General features: G+C 39.6%; 1 protein-coding gene across 1 annotated transcript; it reads right to left on the minus strand.

The window, feature by feature from the left end:
• Positions 1–5085: 5085 nt before the first annotated feature.
• IL26 (interleukin 26) lies at positions 5086–22903 on the minus strand. Its single transcript, XM_004752527.2, has 5 exons — positions 22616–22903; positions 22474–22530; positions 22167–22301; positions 5462–5527; positions 5086–5375 (listed from the first exon to the last, which is right to left on the minus strand). The coding sequence occupies exons 1-5, from the start codon at positions 22784–22786 to the stop codon at positions 5289–5291; spliced, it is 516 nt and encodes a 171-aa protein (XP_004752584.1). The 5' UTR covers positions 22787–22903; the 3' UTR covers positions 5086–5288.
• Between the last annotated feature and the right edge of the window lie 463 nt (positions 22904–23366).

The raw sequence follows: 23366 nt of genomic DNA on the forward strand, positions 1-23366 counted from the left end.
GAAAGGGAATGGGGGCTTGGAGAAGGGAATCAAGCAAGGAAAGCTTCCTGGAAGAGGTGACACCTGAGTTGAGTCTCAAAGGATAAATCACCTCAGACTTCACCTCAGTGCAGCGTGGTCCTTCCCTCTACCCCCACTGCACTTCGTATATTCCTCTGTTTTGCTTGTATTTCATTATGTGATTATCCCCCTACCTATCTCCTTTCCTAGGTCCTAACTTGCCAGAGAAACTGGGTTTCCTTTGTCCTTATTACCTCAGCCGTGACCGTGTGGCAAGCAGTTAGTATACAATCAGCAGTCATAGAATTGACTGGTTTTCATTGTAAGTAACTCACAGCCCCGGTGAAGGACTCCATTCTTACGAGTTCCTCTGATGTTAGTAATTCACAGCACATTCCACGTCTGCTTTTGAGATGTTCTGCTCAGCCCGACTGAGCTTTCGCTTTTTGTTGCCACCACGTGTATAACACATCTGAGCGCTCCAGAAGCCTCCCTGTGAGGAAGGACAGGGGCTTTCCTCCCTGGGAAGCTGCATCCCCCGGGGCATCCATCCGCCAGGGCTCCCCCGGCTGACGCCGCTCTCCCAGACGCTGCCGAAGGAAGGACCGGCGCCATACTGCTATCCCGGCATCCTCTGCGGAGAGCCCAGTCAGAAGCCCCGCGGAATGACTGACGGGGTGAGTGTGCTTTCGTGCCTCTATGTCTGGAAACAATGACAGGAACTCTGAAACCAGTTTGAAACCTGAACGTCGTGGCTTGACTTTTTCTACACTGGTATCTGTGGGCAGGTTAAAATGATCAGGTTCTAATTTCTAAGTTGGACCAGAATGAGGCAGTGGAAATTCATTATAATGCAGTGTTTCCCAATGTGTAAGACACATTCCGCCTGGGGTTTGCAAGATGATTCTACATGGTATGCAAATGAACATATATTAGTTAAGAGTGTATCTGTTTAAGGGGCGCCTGGGTGGCTCAGTCGGTTAACCGTCTGGCTTTCTTTTGGGTCATGACCCCAGAGTCCTGGGATTGGGCCCCCAAACGGGGCTCCCTGCTCATTGGGGAGTGGGCTTCTCCCTCTGTCTCTCCCCACCCCGCACCCTGCTTACACTCACTCTGTCTCTCAAATAAATAAATAAATAATGTTTAAAAAATGTATCTGTTCAAGTTAAGAGTCATATATTTATTTGCAGTTACCTTTTTTTACTGGGGGCAAGTAAAATAGTAAGTTGATTTAAATCCATTGTTATGCAAATAATAATATAGGCACTCTTAGAGGACTCCGGTCAAGAAGCACTGTTACATTACATTCCTCAAGATTCATACCAACCAGTAAAAATTATAGTAGGAGATATGCCAGAGCCAGAAGAAATCTTGGAGACTATCTAATTCAATTCGATATTTTACTCACTGAATATTCATTCAGCAAATATTTATTGGGCACTTACTATGTGTTAGGGTCTGAGTAGAGGTGCAATGAATCAGAGAAAGAGAATCTAATGAGAGAAACAGATATACAGAGGAATTATAATTACGATAGGTTCTGTGAAGAAGTAAAGCATGTATGAAACCATTAACTTCTGAATAATGTTTGAAAGAAATCTTAAAGGATCAGAAGAAATTAACCAGGCCAACTGGGGTTTGGGTACGGTACTGGAGGCAGGAGGTGGGAAGAGACACAAGAAGGTGTGTGAGACCTAGAGGAGGGAGTGGAACTGGAGTAAAGGACAATCTTAATCCCTCATTATGCAGACACCAGTACAGATCACCTGTGGTAGTTAATTTCAATCGGGACCGATCCAGAAATGGAGGTCCAAGAAGTGAAGTGACCTGACATTGGCCATACATCCTAACAGCAGTGGGACCGAGGCCTCAATCTATTCTCTCCTGGGTCCATACATTTACCACATGCTTAGTTAGAGTCCTGTATTTGGGCCCTGTTCTGGGCACTGGGAATCCTCCAGGGAACAAAACAGACAACATCCTGCCCCACAGAACCTATATTCTCATATGGTGGAGATAGCCAATAAACAAGTCAATAGAAGCATGTTAGTGGGAGAGAAGTGGTTTAGATCAGTGATGAGGGGAGAGAGGATGGCTAGGGAGGGGGTTGATACTTTGTATGGGTGACCATCTGGTGCTGTGGGCAGAGGTCTGCAAGAAGTTGGGACTAGTTGCGTCTCTTAACCTCAATGAGGGCTCTACCCACCACTCTATGCTGCTCACTGGTATCCCAGGCTTCTTCTGTTCTACCCCGTGCTAAGAGCAGATGCAACTCCTTTAGCTCTAATCATATGCTGGCATACACATTTTCAAAAGAAATGTAGTCTCCCAGGCTATATCCGGGATGTAGGATGATCCAGGAAGGATCTATTGGAAGAAATCTCCACCTATAAATGTTAAATGGTTTTAGGGTTCACAGAGCATCGTGTGGGAATTTGGGGGTGTATGGCCATTTCCCAAAATGTAACCATCTCTGGTTCTGACAGAGTCCAGAATAAGACCTGTAAACTCAAGAGAATTCTTCATCTAGAGCCCAGTGACCCCACCAAATACTTTTTTCTCACTATGCAGAAGGACACCAACTTCTCTGTTCTTAGCTGCCTTTTCAGAATGCCAGTCTTAGTCAAACACACCAAAACCACATTTTTTCCCTTGGCATTTAAAAAGTCTGGGAATAGGCACCAACATATGGATATTGGTTTCTTACTGGATAATGACCTTCACATTCCTGGAGTGCTTCTGACTGAGTTTAGCAGGCTTTTTTTCTGGGAAGTAGACAAAAACATTGAATTCATTTGCCAGAAATATTTGGGGGCACAAGTGAATTTTATTTTTTTTTTCCTAAGGACCATCAAATGAATATTTCACAACCCCTCTCATGTCTGAAGTCCCTAAGTATGGCGGCAGCATAGGAATGGTGTGTAACGAAGACTCGAGACTCGGGCTCTGTGAAAGTGCGGCACAGTTAGACTGAACCGTGAAGGTGCCTCTAGAAGACAAGGTGCCCTAAAAGGGGGACAGTGGGTACACCACATCCTCTCAAGTCCATGGCAAAGCCAGGGTATATATTCCTGTCCCCAGGGTCCTAGCTCTTCCAAGTGTTCCCCAAGAAATTAAGGTGTTCAGGGGTGCTTGGGTAAATCAGTTGATTAAGCATCTGATTCTGGATTTTGGCTCAGGTCATGATCTCAGTGTTGTGAGATCAAGCCCTGCATTTGGCTCTGTTGGGGAGTGTGCTCTCTCTCCCCCTCTGTCCCTCCTCCTCCTCACACATGTGTGCATGCGTGCTCTCTCTCTCTCAAATAAATAAAAAATCTTTAGAAAAAAAGGAAGTAAGGTGCCCAAAACAGAACTATAACTAAATACAGAGAACAAACTGATGGTTGACAGAGGAGAGGGGTTGAGGATTGGGAAAATGGGTGAAGGGGAGTGGGTTATGAAATGAATAAGTCCTGGGAATGAAAGGCACAGCAAAGGGAATATGATCAAATGTATTGTAATTGCATTGTGTGGTGACACAGATGGTAGCTACAATTGTGATGAGCATAGCACAATGTATAAGCTTCTCAAAACACCTGAAACTAACATAACATTGTGTGTCAAGTATACTTCAATATAAATAAATAAACAAACAAACAAAGTAGGCCTCCCATTACTGTTGGCCTAAGGCTGCACTGGGAAGCCCTAGGTCAATAGTGTGAGATGCAGACAGGGTCCTCCATCTCCCCCTCACCATTCCCCTCTGCTCTCCACTGTGGATTGGTCTGATAAGGGAGTCCCCAGTAGAGATAAAATATGGGACCACAGGGTGTTGATGGGGAAGGTGGAGAGAACAAGGAGCAGGAAACAAAGAAGTAATTTTGGAATATGAGATAATCCAAGAGAGCATAGTCCCTAGTGAATAGAATAATCACCTTATGATTGAAAAGAAGAACTGGTTGGTGGGAAAGCAATAAAGAAGAAGAGCCAGTGGTGCCTGGGAGGCTCAGTCAGTTATGGTTCTGCCTTCGGCTCAGGCCATGATCCCAGAGTCCTGGGATCACGTCCTGAATCCAGCTCCCTGCTCAGCAGGGAGTCTGCTTCTCCCTCTACCCTCCCCCTGACTTGTGATCTCTCTCTCTCTCTCAATGCTCTCTCTCAAATAAATAAATCTTCTAAAAAAATTTTTTTTAATTAAAAACATTTTAATTTAGTTTAAAAAAAAGAAGAGGTGCCAAAATCCACACAGGCCTGGAGGAAGCCGTGACTAATGTTATCACAAAACACCGAATCAACACAAGACAATTGTCTTGTCTGCATGCTGTAGGGGCACGAGGAATGCTTTGTGGAAGCCAACTGGCCATCCCATACACTGCTGTCTGCAACAGCCCTTGCCAAGCACACCATCGCTGAGAGGCCAAGTCCACGTAAAGCAAAAACAAAGCTCAGGCCGTTTTATTCATTTAACTGAAGAGCTAGCTGAGCAAAGAAGGCTTTTAAGCACCGATAGGTTTCCTGTGGAGGAATCTGAACTGCACTGAGGCTTTTAGTTGACCCCTATCGACTTTCCTAACTGCCCAGCACCTGGAAAGAGCATTATCAAGCTCCAACATCATCTCAGCTTGGATACTTGTGGTCTTTGAGGCTTGAGTTATCTGTCAAAGCCCTCCCTGGTGAACGTTTCCAGGCAGTTTGTTTACATGTCTGTCCTACGTGATCTGATCTGGTTGTCACCCGTTGTACTCCATGAAGTTCCAGCATGCTCTCATAGAACGGACATCCAGGAGAAAGAAACACAGTGTATTTAATTAAAATAAAAATCTGTTAAAAGCTAAGTTCATACCAGGCATAATTGATAACCATCAAACCCTTCAGTAGGTAATAATCATGCACATAGCATCTATGTAAGTCACAATAACATTAGATTGTATCCCAGAAAGCTGTCATTTTTTCCTCCACAAATATTACGTGAATTAATTCTGATGATACAGCTTTAAATTAAGTTTATACAATGTATTTGGGAATAACAAAACATGTTCAAGGTGAGAGCATTCTTTGAAAATAAAGAAAACGTACATATTAGTGACAATTTACTTATCTCCAGAACTTTATTATGTTAAATTCCCATAGTCTATTCTGCATCATTTAACTTGCACAAAAACTTTTTTAAAGAAATAGACTCTTACTATTCTGCATCATTTAACTTGCACAAAAACTTTTTTAAAGAAATAGACTCTTACAAATGTATTTCCAGGGGTTCACATTATATTCCAAATTAGCAATCCAATCCATGCATTTGGCTCCTTGCATTACTTAATGCTTTCCAAGAATTGTTTAATCCAGGAAAGAAGAATATCCAGTTCACTGATGGCTTTGTAGATTCCTTTGTTTCCAATCTGCAGATAAAGTGAAGATATAAAAGCAGAAAATTTTCACATTTTAAAAAACAGAGTACTCAAAAACAATGACTTGAAATATTTACCCCATAAAATGTTCTTTTCATTCTGGTAATTGTTTTCATCTCTCTAGCTGAGGAAGCACAGGAAATCTAATAAATCAACAGAAAACACAGATTAGATTATTGAAGAGGCTCTAATAATACTTTTCCATCCATTCAGTAAACATATAGTGAGCAGGTATAATGTGCTGGTCATAGGTGTGCACTGGCAGGTCAATAATAGTTGGGTTTCTGTCATCACCGAGGTTAGTTACAGTTTCATGGGAGAAGCAAGTATATAAGCAGGTAATCAATTTAAAAACAGTAAGTAACAAACTACAATGAAATCTGTGTTTGTATTGCCTAGGGCTCTATGAAAAGAATTTACAGGAATGACCTACTTTCAATGGGGTGATCTGAGAAGGCATTTCTGAAAAATGACATTTAAATTGAGATCTGAAAAATAAGAAGGATCCAGTTTTATGAGGATGTGAAAAAAAGAAAGAGGGTGTTGAGGAGGATGCACAGGAGAGAATAACTCAGGGAAAGGGGAAGGTGTGCAAAGGCCCTGAGGCGGAAAGGCTTAGTGCTTCCCAGAAACTAAAAGAAGAACTTGGCGAGGCCAATCCAAGAAGGGAGATGTAGGAAACATGGAAGATGTGGGAACCAACAAGAAAAAATTCCCTTTTCTGAAAAATCACTCTGTCTGCTATGTGCATTGCAGAGTACAATACTCAGGTGTTGATTGTCAGGAGAATGGACCAGGAAATATTAGTTTCTTCAAAAGAAGGAGCAGGTTGGCATTTTAAAGAAGATGGCTAGTAGCCAGGCAGGAGAAACGGCCTATCTCCTTTGTGGAGGTGAATTTCCAGTCCCTGTCTGAGCACAGAAATCACTTAGAAATCAAGTGGGAGGACATTAACTTTGTCCTTTATGTGCCCACACATTTCCACAGGCTTCATTAAAAAAAATGGAAGAAAAAGGTGAAAATGTCTAATTTATCTCTTTAGTTTTTACCCATAGAAGCTTAGTGCTGGAATAGACCAAAGAGATTGTATAAGTCAGCTCTTCTCAATTTACAGAAAAGGAAACAAGGCCCAGTGGTTAAGTCACTTGCTGAAGGTGTCACAGGAGGTCCTTTCCTAGTGATAAAATAGGGCCAGGGACATCAACAAAGATAATGATTAAAACTCACAAAATGGAAGCAAATAAATGACAACATTTGTTGAAAAAAATAAAAACATGGCCAATGTCAACCAATACGTCCCTCTAGCGCAGAACACAATCAGGAGGAGAGCAGGGAGAATGGGCAGCATGTAGTCTCTTCCTTATCAAGAGGAGACAACTAAAATGATTGACAGCTATATCCCAGATGCTACTATGGGGCATAAAGGTGGTGCTGGTGTCACAGCTGCCCAAATGGGGACTCTGCTTTCAGGTCAGACCCTGCATAGTAAGGAAGAAATCCTTCTTGTCAGGTGGCTTCCCTGATTAAGCACAGAAGAGCTGTAGACACAGAATGTTCTGGTAAAGGTCTGGTTTGCAGGATTCACAATCATGGCATTAGACTGCCCTGTGATAAGAGACCTGAATTTCGGGGCACCTGGGTGGCTCAGTGGATTAAGGCCTCTGCCTTCGGCTCAGGTCATGTTCCCAGGGTCGTCCTGGGATGGAGCCCCACATCGGGCTTTCTGCTCAGCGGGGAAACTGCTTCCTCCTCTCTCTCTCTCTCTCTGCCTGCCTCTCTGCCTACCTGTGGTCTCTATCTGTCAAATAAATAAATAAATAAATAATCTTAAAAAGAAAAAAAAAAAAAAGAAGACATTTCAACCCAGACCAGATCCAGGGAGGTCAAAACAGTGCATGACAGATCCAGAACAGTGGTAACCAATGTCAGAGAGAAAAGTCAGAAAGAATCCATTCCTTCATTAAGCACATGTTGATGAAGGGCCTACTGTATGTCAACCTTTAGGGCTAGACACTAAAGACATGATGATGAACAAAAAGTTACTAAATAGGAGTTGTGGATAGGAAAATTGATGAAATACCAGATCACTTTAGAAGATAAAAATTTAGCAGGTCTAGGAGCTTTCTCCTTTATCTCAATTCCCCTTCAAGTGAAGACAAAAATACTGAGAAGATTGTTAGAGGAAAATAATAATAGTCAGCAGGTGTCAGGCACTAATCTGAAGGCTCCGACCATATTTATATCCTCTGTCCTCCCCACAATCCTATAAAAGAGGTGTTATTGCTATCCTCATTTTACAGATTAGGAAACTGAAGCACAGAAGTTAATATTCTGCCTATGTTCACACAGTAAGTGGAAGAGTTGAGACCTGAACCCAGATATTCAGCGTCCAGAGTCTGTGCTTAAAACCACTCCATTATACTAAAACAAAAACAAAACAAAACAAAACAACAACAACAAAAACCAGCATAACTTAGAAAATATATTCCAACTAAGCCAGTCTCTTGTTGAAAACATTCAAAATCCAGTTCCAAAGACAGATTAGCTCGAAGATCTCTGCTCTGCATTACAGAAGAGAAATGCTGGAGATGGCTTTAAAGGGTTAAGCCAACTGGCAGAGACAGAGATGGAGATTTCAACTCAAAAATGGATGTTGTGAAAATAAACAGAAGAAATCCCACGGTTGGCGGGTGTGTGTATGTGTGTGTGTGTACACTTTTTAAATTTTTTTTTAATTTTATTTATTTTCAGTGTAACAGAATTCATTGTTTATGCGCCACACCCAGTGCTCCATGCAATAAGTGCCCTCCATAATACCCACCACCAGGCTCCCCCAACCTCCCACTCCCAGCCCCTTCAAAATCATTTGTTTTTCAGACTGGAACTACAAAAGAAAATTCTAGAAATAACCAAGTCTAGGTTCAGCCAAGATCGTAGCTATGGAAAGAATTTAGAGAAGTCTTCCTATTTATAAATAGAGAGTATGATTAGATGCTCATTCCTTCTAACCTTAAATCGTCTAATATAAAAGTAGTTGGTCCAAATCTTGCAAGTGAATGAAAGAGAACGTCATCAAGAGAATCAAAACGTGCCTAACTCCAAGGCACTGTATGCAAGTTCCCAGATGCAAAGAATCAACTACAAAGCCCAGAAGCAAGTCACATGGCCCAGGGTCAAGCATGCAGGAACTGGGAATTAAAGATTAAACACCGAAATTGGGAAGCCAAAGAAACTAACCAAAATCTGGACATTACAGAAGTTAAATATCATTAAGGCATTCCTGCTGACTACGGCTCTGCCCAGAGAACTCCAAACTCCAACTTCATCCTACACCAGGGTGGGAAGGACAAGAAAGGCATCACTCCATCAAGGAACGACAAGAAGAGTAGGAAAGGAGAAAACAAGGTTTGTCAAAACAACAACAAAACAACAACAACAACAACCATCCCAACAGTAACAGTAGGAAGCACTTACAGCTGCTGGCGTTGCCACTAAGGCTATGTTGGTTTATGGGATGTTTTCTGGTGCCAAGAGTTCCATTTACTATAAATGACCTCCTACTAGAGATTCTACCCAGGTTTCCTTTTCTTCACTGTTGTAAACATGTCTACAGACCCAGGAAAACAGGCAGGTTTTACAGTCACAATTCAAATGACATTCCTCGGAAAGAGAGATTTCTGAAGGAACGATTTCCTTTACCTTCTATTTCAGTGTGTAGTTGTTTTACTGTAAGAATGGCTGTATGATTTGACACATTTGACCAAAGCAGATATGATCTAAACTCTAGGCCATTTGTCATAGGACTAGAATAACTAGAGCTCAAAGAAAAGTGTGAGATAGTCGTGAAAAAACTAACACCAGGCAACTCTTCAACTTTATTTGAGAGAGGGAGACAGAGAAAGAGCATGAGCTAGGGACAGATGGAGACAGAAGGAGAGAGAATCTCCAGCAGACTCCCTGCTAAGCAATGAGCCCCACTGGATTTCATGGGGCTCGATCTCATGACCCTGAGACCGTGACCTGAGCTGAAACCAAAAATCAGACACTTAACTAAGTGAGCCTCCCAGGTATCCTGACTGATTTAATCTTTAAAGGTAAAGATTTAAAGGCAAGATAAAAATGGCCTTGGGGCACAAGTGATGGCTCACAACAGGAGACAGACGGTGATGCAAATACTATGTGATATATACTGTGATTTAAAAAAAAAAAAAACAATTGCTCTAAGATAGCAGAGACAGCCTGACTGTGGGATCCCAGAAAGCTTCCAGAAGAAAACCAATTAGTTGCACCTTGAAAGGTAAGTAAGATAAAGTGGCAGGAGCAGGTAGAAGGGACAAGTAGGCAGAGGAAGGTCAGTACTCCAGACTGAAAGGAGCAGAGATGATTTGGACACCATGCCAGTCTCACCTAAAATGGCTGGAGTCCATGTCTTGCGTTCAGGCCCCTAGCCTCCAGCCCTGCCCCAGCTCCTCCTGCATCTGCTTCCTACACAGCCCCCAGCAGAAGTGGAGACTGTATCTGCCCGGTAGATACTCCTTCCAAGGAGTTCTAAAAGGACAGAGACGTTACCTGGCAGTTTTTGTTGTTCCAGCATCTGGAATAGGGCTCAGCAGTAGCTTTGCACAGTGGCCTTGTGGTAGCCAATGAGGTTTATCTGAGGCGTGATTGTTGCTAATTGAAATAGTGTTCAGCAAATATTAGATGCTCACTAAATGTTCATTGAACGAATGAATCAGTGAATACAATGCAAGCACCAGCTTATGGCTTCAGGCTTCACAAAGCCTAGTTTAATAACAGAATGAATTGTAAGAGTGGGTTAATATAAGAATAGCCATCTTGAAGGCCGGGAAGCCATTTTACTGAGCATCCCTAACCAGCCCACAGAGCGTATGTGACGTGAGACAAGAGAAAGTAGCTAAAACCTGAAAAAACAACTTAATCATATGCCACCAGGGCAGTTAAGTGATGGCTCTACAGGGACCAAATGTTAAAGAAAAACAAATAGTTAACTTGCAGAGATCACAATCCAGCAAGACAGGAATCTCCCTTGGTTTGCAAATGTCCTGGTGATTTACAACAAAAAGGCCATCTCTTCAATGACCCAATTTCCAGAGACAAATGGCTCAGTGCCTCGAGGTCAAAGGTCGCCCTCCCCACCACAAAACTGTGGGAGGCTGAGGCAGAAGGAAATGTAGTTAAGGTGAAAGTTCTTCTAAACCTACATCTCACTCAACCGCCAGGGTGACGCTGGGGTGGCAAAAGGTTAAACAAAGTTAACCTGTCAAAGTGGGGCACAAGATATGTATGTAGCCATGAAGAAGTGCCTTGAAAATGCTATATAAACCCTTGGCTTTGAGTGCTCAGGGTCCTTGTTGAAACTCGCTGCACCGGGCAGATACTTGGACCCCAGCTAGCTGGAAATAAACCTCACTATGTGACTTGCATTATCGAGAGTGTTCTCTGTCTAATTGAGGGGTGGTCGACTCCGTACCCTAATAGAATCATGTCCTGGGCATTGGTGAGCATTTTGGTTTGTTAAAGGCAATTGGGTAGACAGATGCAATCCATAGTATTGTGACTGCAATCTCCTCATGTTTTGAATAATCATACAAATGTGTACTGTGTATGACCACTAAAGCACAAATGGAAAATCTGTCTCTACTGATCATTCTGAGGAAATGAAAAATGGGCGTCAAGGACTAGACAGTTATACGCAGTACAGTCCTGCAGAGAACTAACTGTTTGTAGTGTTTTCTCAAAAGAACAACCTCAAATTCTTTCTCTGAAGAGTTCTATTATGTTACATCTATCATAAACATATACAGCATTTTCACAACCTCTGGGAGAATACAAAATCATACGTAAAGTCTTATATTGACCTCAGTATATGACTTCAGACTTGATTGTACCATCTCTTTTTGTTTTTTAATTTGTCTTTTTTTTTTCCAGACCAAATGGTCTACCATGATAATTATCATGGTGCTGTCTCTTAGGAGTGACTCAATAAAATGCCAGTCTTAGTGGACATACAAAGAATCCCTAAAGGCAGGAAGCTTGCAGAAGTCAGAAAGACTCCTCAAAAATGAAAAATAATATAAGTCCATGAGTTAATAATAACACTGGGATAAAATAACAACTCATTGATCACCCTGAAAGAATGTTAGAAAAGCAATTCCTTATATTGAAAACTGGTAAATAAAGAAAAATAATTAACTACTTGTGCTGCTTTTTTTATATGATAAGTCTCTCAAGACAGCCAACTAGTAAGGGGTAAGTGATATTCACAGAATTACCCCCACTTATAAATAAAGAAGGTATAATAGAATTTGTAAAGTATCATAATATAATTATAAAATTATATCATTTATAAATGTATATAATTATATATAATAACTAATAAATATATAAATATATATTTATAAAATAAAATTATATATTAAATTAGAATACAATATACTTATATTAATATATTATATATTATATATTTATTTATATATTCATAGTTATTATTATTTTTATTTATATATAGTTATATATTATGTATTATATATTTATTAAACATAATATATTTAAAAACTTATAAATATATAATATAAATATAATATTTTAAATTATAATATAAATAAATAATATATTATATATACAATTATATATATTTATGTATTATATTCATACATTTTTATATATATTTGATTTATTTATTTACTTATATTTATTTTTATATATAACTATAATATAAACTATATAAATATATATTTATAAAATAATTATAATTTTATAATTATAATTATATTATTTATTTATAATTATATATTTATATATTCAATATATATTATATATTATAATATTTATAAATATAATTATAATAATTCATGACTGCTAACATGGTAAATATAAATGCCATATACAATATGCCTCTCTGATGAAAAATACACAAAACTACAAATAAATTGATTCAGCCAAAACATCAAGCCTGAATTTGATCAAGAACCTATGCATAATTATCTATGTATGGAAAATTTTTTAAAAATGTTGAATGAGGGGCGCCTGGGTGGCTCAGTGGGTTAAGCCGCTGCCTTCGGCTCAGGTCATGATCTCAGGGTCCTGGGATCGAGTCCCACATCGGGCTCTCTGCTCAGCAGGGAGCCTGCTTCCCTCTCTCTCTCTGCCTGCCTCTCTGCCTACTTGTGATCTCTGTCTGTCAAATAAATAAATAAAATCTTTAAAAAAAAAAAAAAATAAAAAAAAAATAAAAATGTTGAATGAATCTATGACAATTCAAGCATCAAAATACAGACTATGAGAAACTTTGTAAGGCAAATGTCCCAATATCTTTAATAAATAAATAACAAGAAGAAGGAAGAAGAGGAGGAAAGAAAAAATCTGAAAGAATTAATCCCCAATAGAACTCTACTACAAGATATGTTAAAGGAAATCCTTCAAAGAAAAGGAAGATACCAGATAGAAACGTGGTTCTACGCAATGGAATGAAGAGTTTCAAAAATGGCAGAACATGGCAGAACATGGTTAACTTATAACTATTAAGTTAACAAAAAAGATAAAATGGAATCATTTTTAACATCAATCAAAAAGAAGCCAGAAAAAGAGGGAAGTGGAACCAACAACAGGCTGGGTAAAAAGAAGAGGCAGGGTGGTAGATTCAACACCAAACATATTAAAACCCAATCACTTAAAAGTAAATGATCTAAACCTACCAATAAAAAGATAGAGTGGATAAACACACAGAGCCTAAATATGTGCTGCTTGTAAGAAATGCACTTTAGGGGCACCTGGGTGGCTCAGTGGGTTAAGCCTCTGCCTTTGGCTCAGGTCAGATCTCAGGGTCCTTGGATCGAGCTCCTTGCTCAGTGGGGAGTCTGCTTCCCCCTCCCTCTCTGCCTGCCTCTGCCTACTTATGATCTCTCTCCCTCTGTCAGATAAATAAATAAAATCTTTGAAAAAAATGCACTTTAGACATTTTAACAATGTTTATTCTTCCGATCCAAGAGCATGGAGTGGTCTTCCATCTTTCTGTGTCTTCTTCAATTTCTTTCATGAGTGTTCTGTAGTTCCTCAAGTACAGGTCCTTTACCTCTTTGGTTAGGTTTATTTCCAGGTATCTTATGGTTCTTGGTGCTATAGTAAATGGAATCAATTCTCTAATTTCCCTTTCTGTATTTTCATTGCTAGTGTATAAGAAAGCAACTGATTTCTGTACATTGACTTTGTATCCTACCACATTACTGAATTGCTGTATGAGTTCTGTTTGGGGGTGGAGTGTTTTGGGTTTTCCATATAAAGTATCATGTCATCTGCGAAGAAAGAGAGTTTGACTTCTTCATTGCCAATTTGGATACCTTTTATTTCTCTTTGTTGTTTGATTGCTGTTGCTAGGACTTCTAATACTATTGAACAAGAGTGGTGAGAGTGGGCATCCTTGTCATGTTCCTGATCTCAACGGGAAGGCTGTGAACTTTTTCCCATTGAGGATGATATTTGCTGTGGGTTTTTCAGAGATAGATTTTATGAAGTTCAGGAATCTTCCCTCTATCCCTATACTCTGAAGTGTTTTAATCAGGAACGGATGCTGGATTTTGCCAAATGCTTTTTCTGCATCAATTGAGAGGACCATGTGGTTCTTCTCTTTTTTCTTATTGATTTGTCTATACTGCCTAGAGCAATCTATACCTTTAATGCCATTCCAATCAAAATTCCACCAGTATTTTTCAAAGAGCTGGAGCAAATAATCCTAAAATTTGTATAGAATCAGAAGAGACCCTGAATTGCTAAGGAAATGTTGAAAAAGAAAAACAAAACTGGGGACATCACATTACCTGATTTCAAGCTTTACTACAAAGCTGTGACCACCAGGACAGCATGGTACTGGCGCAAAAACAGACACATAGACCAGTGGAACAGAGTAGAGAGCCCAGATATGGACCCTCAACTCTCTGGTCAAATAATCTTTGACAAAGCAGGAAAAAATATACAGTGGAAAAAAGACAGTCTTTTCAATAAATGGTGCTGGGAAAGTTGGACAGCTATATGTAGAAGAATGAAACTCGACCATTCTCTTACACCATACACAAAGATAAACTCGAAATGGATAAAAGACCTCAACGTGAGACAGGAATCCATTAGAATCCTAAAGGAGAACATAGACAGTAACCTCTTCGATATCAGCCACAGTAACTTCTTTCAAGATATGTCTCCAAAGGCAAAGGAAACAAAAGGGAAAATGAACTTTTGGGACTTCATCAAGATCAAAAGCTTCTGCACTGCAAAGGAAACAGTCAACAAAACAAAGAGGCAACCCACGGAATGGGAGAAGATATTTGCAAATGACAGTACAGACAAAAGGTTGATATCCAGGATCTATAAAGAACTTCTCAAACTCAACACACACAAAACAGATAATCATGTCAAAAAATGGGCAGAAGACATGAACAGACACTTCTCCAATGAAGACATACAAATGGCTATTAGACACATGAAAAAATGTTCATCATCGTTAGCCATCAGGGAGATTCAAATTAAAACCACATTGAGATACCACCTTACACCAGTTAGAATGGCCAAAATTAACAAGACAGGAAACAATGTGTGTTGGAGAGGATGTGGAGAAAAAAAGACAGTCTCTTCAATAAATGGTGTTACACTGTTGGTGGGAATGCAAGTTGGTGCAGCCACTTTGGAGAACGGTGTGGAGATTCCTTAAGAAATTAAAAATAGAGTTTCCCTATGACCCTGCCATTGCACTACTGGGTATTTACCCCAAAGATACAGATGTAGTGAAAAGAAGGGCCCTCTGTACCCCAATGTTTATAGCAGCAGTGGCCACAGTCATCAAACTGTGGAAAGAACCAAGATGCCCTTCAATGGACGAATGAATAAGAAAGATGTGGTCCATATACACTATAGAGTATTATGCCTCCATCTGAAAGGATGAATATCCAACTTTTGTATCAACATGGACGGGACTGGAAGAGATTATGCTGAGTGAAATAAATCAAGCAGAGAGAGTCAATTATCATATGGTTTCACTTATTTGTGGAGCATAACAAATAACATAGATGACATGGGGAGATGGAGAGGAGAAGGGAGTTAAGAGAAATTGGAAGGGGAGATGAACAATGAAAGACTATGGACTCTGAAAAACAATCTGAGGGTTTTGAAGGGGCGGGGGGTGGGAGGTTGGGGGAGCCAGGTGGTGGGTATTAAGGAGGGCACGTATTGCATGGAGCACTGGGTGTGGTGCATAAACAAAGAATTCTGTTATGCTGAAAAGAAATAAATGTTTTTAAAAAGGAAAAAAATGCACTTTAACTAAAAAGCACTTTAACTAAAAGCACCTTTTAAGTTAAAAGGACAGAGAAATATATCATACTAATACTAACCAAAAGAAAACCGAAGTGGTTCTATTTGTATCAGAAAAAGTAGGTTTCAGAACAAAGAATATTCTTAAGGACAATAGGGTACTTTTATAAAATAAAGGGGTCAATTCATCAAGATAACACTGCAATCATAAATATTTATGCACCTAATAGCAGAACCTCAAAATATATGAACTCCATGAGTACTGATAGAACTTCAAGGAGAAACGGAAGACTCCACAATTAATGTCAGAGATGTCAATAATTGAGAAAATAAGTAGAAAGTCACCAAAGATAAAGAAAGTTGAAATGAAACAAGATGGAATTGGGAGGGAGACAAACCATAAGTGACTCTTAATCTCACAAAACAAACTGAGGGTTGCTGGGGGGAGGGGGTTTGGGAGAAGGGGGTGGGATTATGGACATTGGGGAGGGTTCATGCTTTGGTGAGTGCTGTGAAGTGTGTAAACCTGGTGATTCACAGACCTGTACCCCTGGGGATAAAAATATATGTTTATAAAAAATAAAAAATTTAAAAAAAAAGGTTGAAAAACAGTAATGATCAATCGATCTAGTGGACACTTCTAGAATACCCCACCCAGCAAGACATCTACTCTTTTTCAAATACACAAAATATATTTACCAAAATTAACCAGATTCTGGGCCACATAATTTGGCTCAACAAATATAATAGAGAACTTGAGTCATATAAAGGAGGATCTCTGACCAAAGTAAAATCAAATTGGAAATCAAAATCAAAAAGTCATCTGGAACAATCCCAAATATATAGACACTGAATGACACCCTTCCAAATAACTGACGGGTCAAAGAAGAAACCAAAAAGGAAACTGGAAAGTACTTCAAAGTGAGTGAAAATAAAACACAACATAGCAAAAGTTGTGGGATGTAGCTAAAGTTGTACTGAAAAGGAAGTTTATAACACTGAATTCCTACACAGAAAAAATTAAAAAAAAAAAAAAAACCCTCAAACTGATAATCTCAGTTTCCACCTTAAGAAAACACTGAAAGACATTGAGTTAGTGACCCGAGCTTTCACCGTAGGAAATCAGAAAGAAAAAAGTAGATAAAACTCAAAAGTGACAGAAGAAAGGAATAATAAAGTTCAGAATGGAAATCAGGGAAACCGAAGCGGAACATAATAGAGAATATTAATTAAACTAAAACTGGCTCTTTCAGAAATCAGTAAAATTGATGCATTTCAATAAAATTTTAGGAAAAAAAAGGGTGAAGACGAAAATAATACCAATATTTGGAATGAGAGAAGTGACAACAACCTGTACTCTACAAAACATTAAAAAGATAGTGAGAAAATAGCATAGATAATTGGTGGGTAAGATTTGGTAGAATTGACAAAATGAATAAAAATCATTGAAAAACACAAGCTATCAAAGCTCACTTAAGGAGAAATCGATAACTTGAGTAGCCTTGTATCTATTAAAAAATAGAATATTTAGCTTAAAATCTTCCCATAAAAAAAACTCTAGGCAAAAATGGCTTCACTGGACCATTGGCTTCAAAAATGGCTTCAAAGGACCAATTCTATGCAAATCCTTCCAGAAAATTGAAGAGGAGAGAATACTTTCCAACTTACTTAATGAGACCAGCATCATACTAATTCCAAAAACGAGACAAAGATTACAAGTCAAGAAAACAACAGACTAATGTCCCTCATAAATGTAGATGCAAAAATTATTAACAAAATTTTAGCAAATGGAACCTAACAATACCTGATAAGGATAACACATTATTACCAGATAGAGTTTATCCCAGAAATCCAAAGTTGGCTTAACTTTAAAGATCAATCAGTGTAATCTGTATCAGTTCTCCTAAAGACAAAAATCACATGATCATCCCAATAGATGCAAAAGTCATTGACCTAAATGTGAGGCCTAAAACTAGAAAAATTCTAGATGAAAACATAGTAAACATTCTTTTGACCTTGTGTTAAATAAAAATTTCTTAAATATGGCATGAAAGGTATGACTCATTGAAGAAAAAAATTGATAAATTGGACATCATCCAAATGTAAAATGTCAGGGCACCTGGGTGGCCCAGTTGGTTAAGTATCTGCCTTCGACTCAGATCATGATCCTGGGGTCTGGGATCAAGCTCTGAAGCAGGCTCCCTGTTTCTCCCTTCCCCTCTACCCCACTCTCTCTCTTGCTTTCTCTGAAATAAATAAAAATAAAATCTTTAAAAAAAATGTAAAATATCTTCTCTCTTCAAAAGAAACTTTTAAAATAATGAGATGTCATAGAACAGGAAAAAATATTTTGAAATTATATATCTGATCAAAGATTTGCATGAAGAATATATTTTAAAAGACACATACTCAAAACTCAGTAAGAAAATAACCAACCTCATTTTTTTTCCATGGGCAAAATATCAAAATCAAAGAAGATACATTGTTGGTAAACAGGCAAATAAAGAGATGCTCAACCTCGGTAATGGGGAGATGCAAATGGAAAACACAATGCGATAACATCACCCTCCAACTACACTGGCTGGCATCTATAAACATTGACTCTACCAAGTAAGAGCAAGGATACTGAACTCTCACACACTATTGATGAACATGTAAAATGATAAACTGCTTTAGAAAGCAGTTTAGCCATCTTTTTTATAAGACGTACACCTAACCTATAGTTCATTCCTAGGTATCTACCCAAGAGAAATGAACATATCTGTCCAAAGACCTGGATGTGAGTATTCATAATGGCTTTATTTGTGAGAGACAGAAACTGGAGAAAAATAACCAACAGGGGCGCCTGGGTGGCTCAGTGGGTTAAAGCCTCTGCCTTCGGCTCAGGTCATGATCCCAGGGTCCTGGGATCGAGCCCCACATCGGGCTCTCTGCTCCGCAGGGAGCCTGCTTCCTTCTCTCTCTGCCTGCCTCTCTGCCTACCTGTGATCTCTGTCTGTCAAATAAATAAATAAAATCTTTAAAAAAAAAAAAAGAAAGAAAAATAACCAACAGTAGGTGAATCGATATGTAAATTATAGTATATCATTGTAATGGAATACTACTTGGCAATAAAAAAGTATAAATGACTGATACACTAATAGCAGGAGTGAATCTCAAAGTAACTATGCTTGGTGTAAAAAAACTGACACAAAAGAATATAACAATACACCATTTATGTTAAATTCTAGGATATGAAAACAAATCTATAGTGACAAAAGGCAGATCAGCGGTTCCCTGGGGACGGGACAGAGAGGTAGGGAATCACCAAGGGGCACAAAGAAACTTTGGGGACTGATGGATATATTCATTATCTTAATTGTGGTGATGGCTTCAGAGGTGTGTACGCATGTCTAAACTACCAAATTATACACTTAAAACATTTTCAGTTGTATATCAACTCTATCTCAACACTGTTAACAAGTACATCACAAATATTAAGCACACACAAAATATATATGGGAAATGTACATACTAGTCTTATGATTATGCTGATGCATGGGACTCTGAAATTTTTAGCAGGTCTAAAGCTACTTATTTACCTTTCTCCAAACTTCCTCCGTCTATACTGTTAATGAGCAACCGCCCCTGATTCAACCCCCCAAGTAAGAACCTTTGCCTCATTGCAGACTCTACTTTCTTCCTCACTCTCCTTTCCCAGGACACCAGAGCACCACCACTTTACCCCAGGCACATTATTACAAGGCTCTTCTCATTGTTTTTAATCCCTCGAGCCTCACCACCCACCCTCCACCCCTCTACCCTCACCAAAGAGGTCTGCGTTATCATGTCTTTCTTAACCAGGTCCTTAGCAACATTTCCTCGCTAAAATCTAACCAACCAGCCTCCTCTTCCCACTCCCCAAGCCGCTTCACATTCCCACTCATTACTCGAAGCTTCCTGAATAGGGTGTGTCCTTTCATACCATCAAGCCTTTATTCAAGCTTCTCCCCTGTTATTCCTGCCCCTCCTGAGAGCACAGACCAAATCCTACTGACCTTCCTCATCCAGCCCAGGACCTAGAAAATAGAGAAGCAGGCCACCCTGCTGTAAGCCGACCTGCAAAAAGTCAATTTGCAAAACCAACTCGTTTCTTTCAGCCATTTAGTATCAGGCGTTTGTGTTTTTGTTTGTCCTTACAACACCATTTTCAGAAAAATCCGATTTTGTCTGTTTCACTTCCCTTGTTATTCATGAGAGCAGATGCTCAGTAAGTTTGAATGAAAACAGATACCAGCTTCTATTATCAAAAATACAAAATTATGACTGGCCAAAAGATTAAACGCAAAGAAACACCTATTTCCCTAAAGCAGTGTCTGACAAGGCTTTCCAAAGCTCCGGTTCATCCTCTGGTTTTCCTTTTCGGTTTCACAATAGTGTTAGTTTTACCCCAAGGCATAACCTCCACAGTTTGTGAGACAAATTAACTGGAGCTAGCAACGGTGGGCTTCAGGAGGGAGAAAGAAAGAAAGCCCAGAATTAGGTGGCCCTTGGGAGGTTGATTGGCTGTATGCTCGTATATGGCCACAAGGGGGTGCCAGCCACCTTGGTAAGCAGCCAAACCCGCGCGAGGGGCGCCCGGCCGCTGGTCTGCTGTGTGGCCCGCATCCCTAAAAGAAACATCCCTTTGGACAGAAGCGTCTTGATTGACAGGTCTTTTCAGGAGTAAACAAAAACAAACTAATCCAAAAACAAATCGAGGCAAACCAGAGTCCCTAGATAGTTGTATGTTTTCTAAATCTTTCCTTTAGAACATTGCTTGATTTTTGTTACAGCTCATTACATGTTCTCACTACTTGAGCCGAAGAAACCGAATTGATGGGAAAACAGACATGGCTTCGGGGTTCCAGATGTCCAGACACCCACTACAGTACCAGGCAAGGATTTATTCCAGTGCCCCCCACCCCCATCATTAACAACTTCATTTGAAAGAACGTTAGATTAAATCTGATGGCTAATGCAAAGGCCAGCACCTACGGCAGAGGAACCAGGGTTCAAACAAAAACATGGAGAGAAACAGAATGCATTTAAAAGTCAAAACAAACTAACAAACAAAGCCAGGCTGAAAAGGATGCCTCTCACCTGACACTGAAATTCAGGGAGCCGCTCACTTATTCCTTTAGACTCACTCTAGCTTACAGTGGCTGCCTTACATGGCATTATTTCCCCTATATCAAGTCCTTCAAGGGATCTTCCCTTCTTCCATCTTTCAGCGGTGAAAATGCTCTAGTAGGAGTACTTATGAGTTAATCAGTTGCGGGGGGGATGAAATATATGAATTATGTGATAATTCAGCTTAATTTTAAGAGACTATTTATACCATTCACTGTCTTAATAAGATGAGCTCATAGCTCAAGTATAGAAACAGCTAAAGATAAGTAAGTTTCTTTCCCCTGGTTTAGGCAAGGGAGCTGGCCCAGAGCATTTGCTGTCTTCTACAAAGGTCCAGTTTGTAATTTTTCTCATTGCACTTCTCTGGATGGAATAAGAGAGTTTATGGAAGACCATGCAACCCACGTCTCAAACAAGGACATAACTTAAACACAAACTAACCAAAGCAAAGGGGAAGGCAAATTCATTGGAAGTCTTTACTTAACTGACCAGCTCACCCACATAAAATGCCTCTGTGCCTTGGTCTGCAACTTGAGATCTGGAGCACTTTTAAGGACCACAAGGAAAAGACATTCTAGCTCTTAAGAAATAAAAATCTGCCTCCAACTGCCCAGCATTTAAGTCTCAATGACCATAATTCCTAGAGTGGAGAGCTTGTTTCCATCTGGCAACCTAGCAATCATCACCATTCCGTGCTTACACCTCCTGCAAAGTGCAGTCACAATAGGCTGGGAAAGCATCCTTGGACCCTGAACAAGTTCACGGAAAAGATCCACCACTCCCCACAGAGGCAAGTCAACTACTACTGCACGCGTCCTGGCTTAATTATTTTGGTGTGCTTGGTTTCATTTTTCTGTACTGGTCTTTATTACTGTGGATGTTTATGGAGAAATATGGTCACTTTTACCTTCCTAATGAATTCCTCATTGCTTGTGGTGACCGATGGTGACCATACCATAGCATGATGCCATTTAAGTCCCAAAGAAGACATACCACCCTTTTTTAAAGTTTTGACGGAGAGTATGCCTTAAAAAAGGAGTCACCAAAAAAGGTTAGATAATTAAGAAAAAAGTAATCTAAAAGCCCTCATCAGTATGAGAAAGCAAGGTAGGAAGGAAGGAAGGATTTAAAGAAAAAGACACCTGCTACATATTTATTCAGTGCTGGTTCACTGATGATAAACTGTCCACTGGGACCACAAGCCAACAGTTAGAAAGCCCCTGTTACTCACCCTTCGGGGCAGAGATAGCTTCCTACTTGTTAGGTAGGTTTCTAGGTTCAAACTCACCATATTTGCCAGATAGATATACTTACACAGCGGCTCAACAGCTGCCTAAGACTGTGAAGTTCTTCCACAAAATGTATTTCCCTGCAGACTTGTACTTGGAGTTGACCAAAAACATCTTCCATGAAGAAGGACAGAAGCTGTTCTTGGAACCTGCAGTTTTTCTGTAAATGACATATAGGAAATTGCCTAAGGTAAAGCATGAAGAGCTTTGGTAAAATGTTGCTGAAACACCCACCCGATTATTACTTGATGGCTATCTGGAAAAATTAAAATGCTGGAGAGAAAGCATCGGACGAGTAGAAAAATGAAAGAGACAAAAATCCTCTGGCTTACCATAAATAGCTTTTTTGTTTTCTTTTTTAATAATCGTATGTTTTTTATGCGGTCTTCCTACAGTAAAACAAAGGGAAATAAGTTTCATCCATAATGACAAATGTCCTTTCAGCCATCATCTTAAGCAGAGCCTAATACTTACTGGAATCGTTGTTTTGAGCCATGCTGCCTTGACGTACAGTGTGTCAACAGCTTGGGACAGTGTTCCCCTTGGGTAACAACCTTTCGCGGAGGAAGATGGCTTGTGCTTGGCAAAGGCAAGAGACAGAACAGCAAACAGCAACCCAGACCTCCAAATGCAATTCACCTGCATTTCCCTCCACCCCACTCTGGGCTCGTATCACTGGTAGCAGCCAGAGAGTTCCTTGTGCTGGTTAGATGATTGGACAACCTACTTACTGGAGCTCTCAAGTCCACCTCACCAATGAGATGCTGTGGTAGATAACTTACAGTGTCTATAGAGGAAGATCCCTTTGGTTGTTCTATTTTTTTAGAGCTCGCTTCATAACCAAAACTACTTTGACCACAGCAACTGTGACATTAAGAAAAAGTTCAGGTTTACTGGTAAGGTTGGGGCCCCCCTTTAAAAAAAGAAGACAGAATTTCAGTTGCATATCACAACAGATTCATTATTTTTAAAAGTGGTGCTAAGCCAGTAAAAGAGACTAATCTCCAGGAGGCTGTGTGATTTTTAAAAATTCCCATAGGGAACACTGCATCAAAAACTAATGATGTATTTTTATGGATGTGTTTTATGGTGATTAAAATTGCCATGTAAAAAAACAAAATAAAACAACAACAACAACAAAAACCCAAACCTCCCTAACCAATATCCCACCCCCAAAATTAACCAAAGGTAGAATGGACAGCCCTGGGAAACCTGCTCGTGAATT

The sequence above is a fragment of the Mustela putorius genome, unplaced genomic scaffold (genome assembly GCF_011764305.1).
Source record: "Mustela putorius furo isolate JIRA1106 unplaced genomic scaffold, ASM1176430v1.1 tig00537227_pilon_pilon_pilon, whole genome shotgun sequence".
In the NCBI taxonomy this organism is placed as follows: Eukaryota; Metazoa; Chordata; class Mammalia; order Carnivora; family Mustelidae; genus Mustela; species Mustela putorius.

Bases quoted from the DNA above. Each gene is read 5' to 3' on its own strand.
- IL26 (XM_004752527.2), bottom strand. From the start codon at position 22,786: ATGCAGGTGAATTGCATTTGGAGGTCTGGGTTGCTGTTTGCTGTTCTG. The intron at 22,531-22,615 runs GTAAGTATTAGG...GTTTTACTGTAG, and splicing joins GGCTCAAAACAACGATTCCA to GAAGACCGCATAAAAAACAT. The intron at 22,302-22,473 runs GTAAGCCAGAGG...TGTCATTTACAG, and splicing joins AAACAAAAAAGCTATTTATG to AAAAACTGCAGGTTCCAAGA.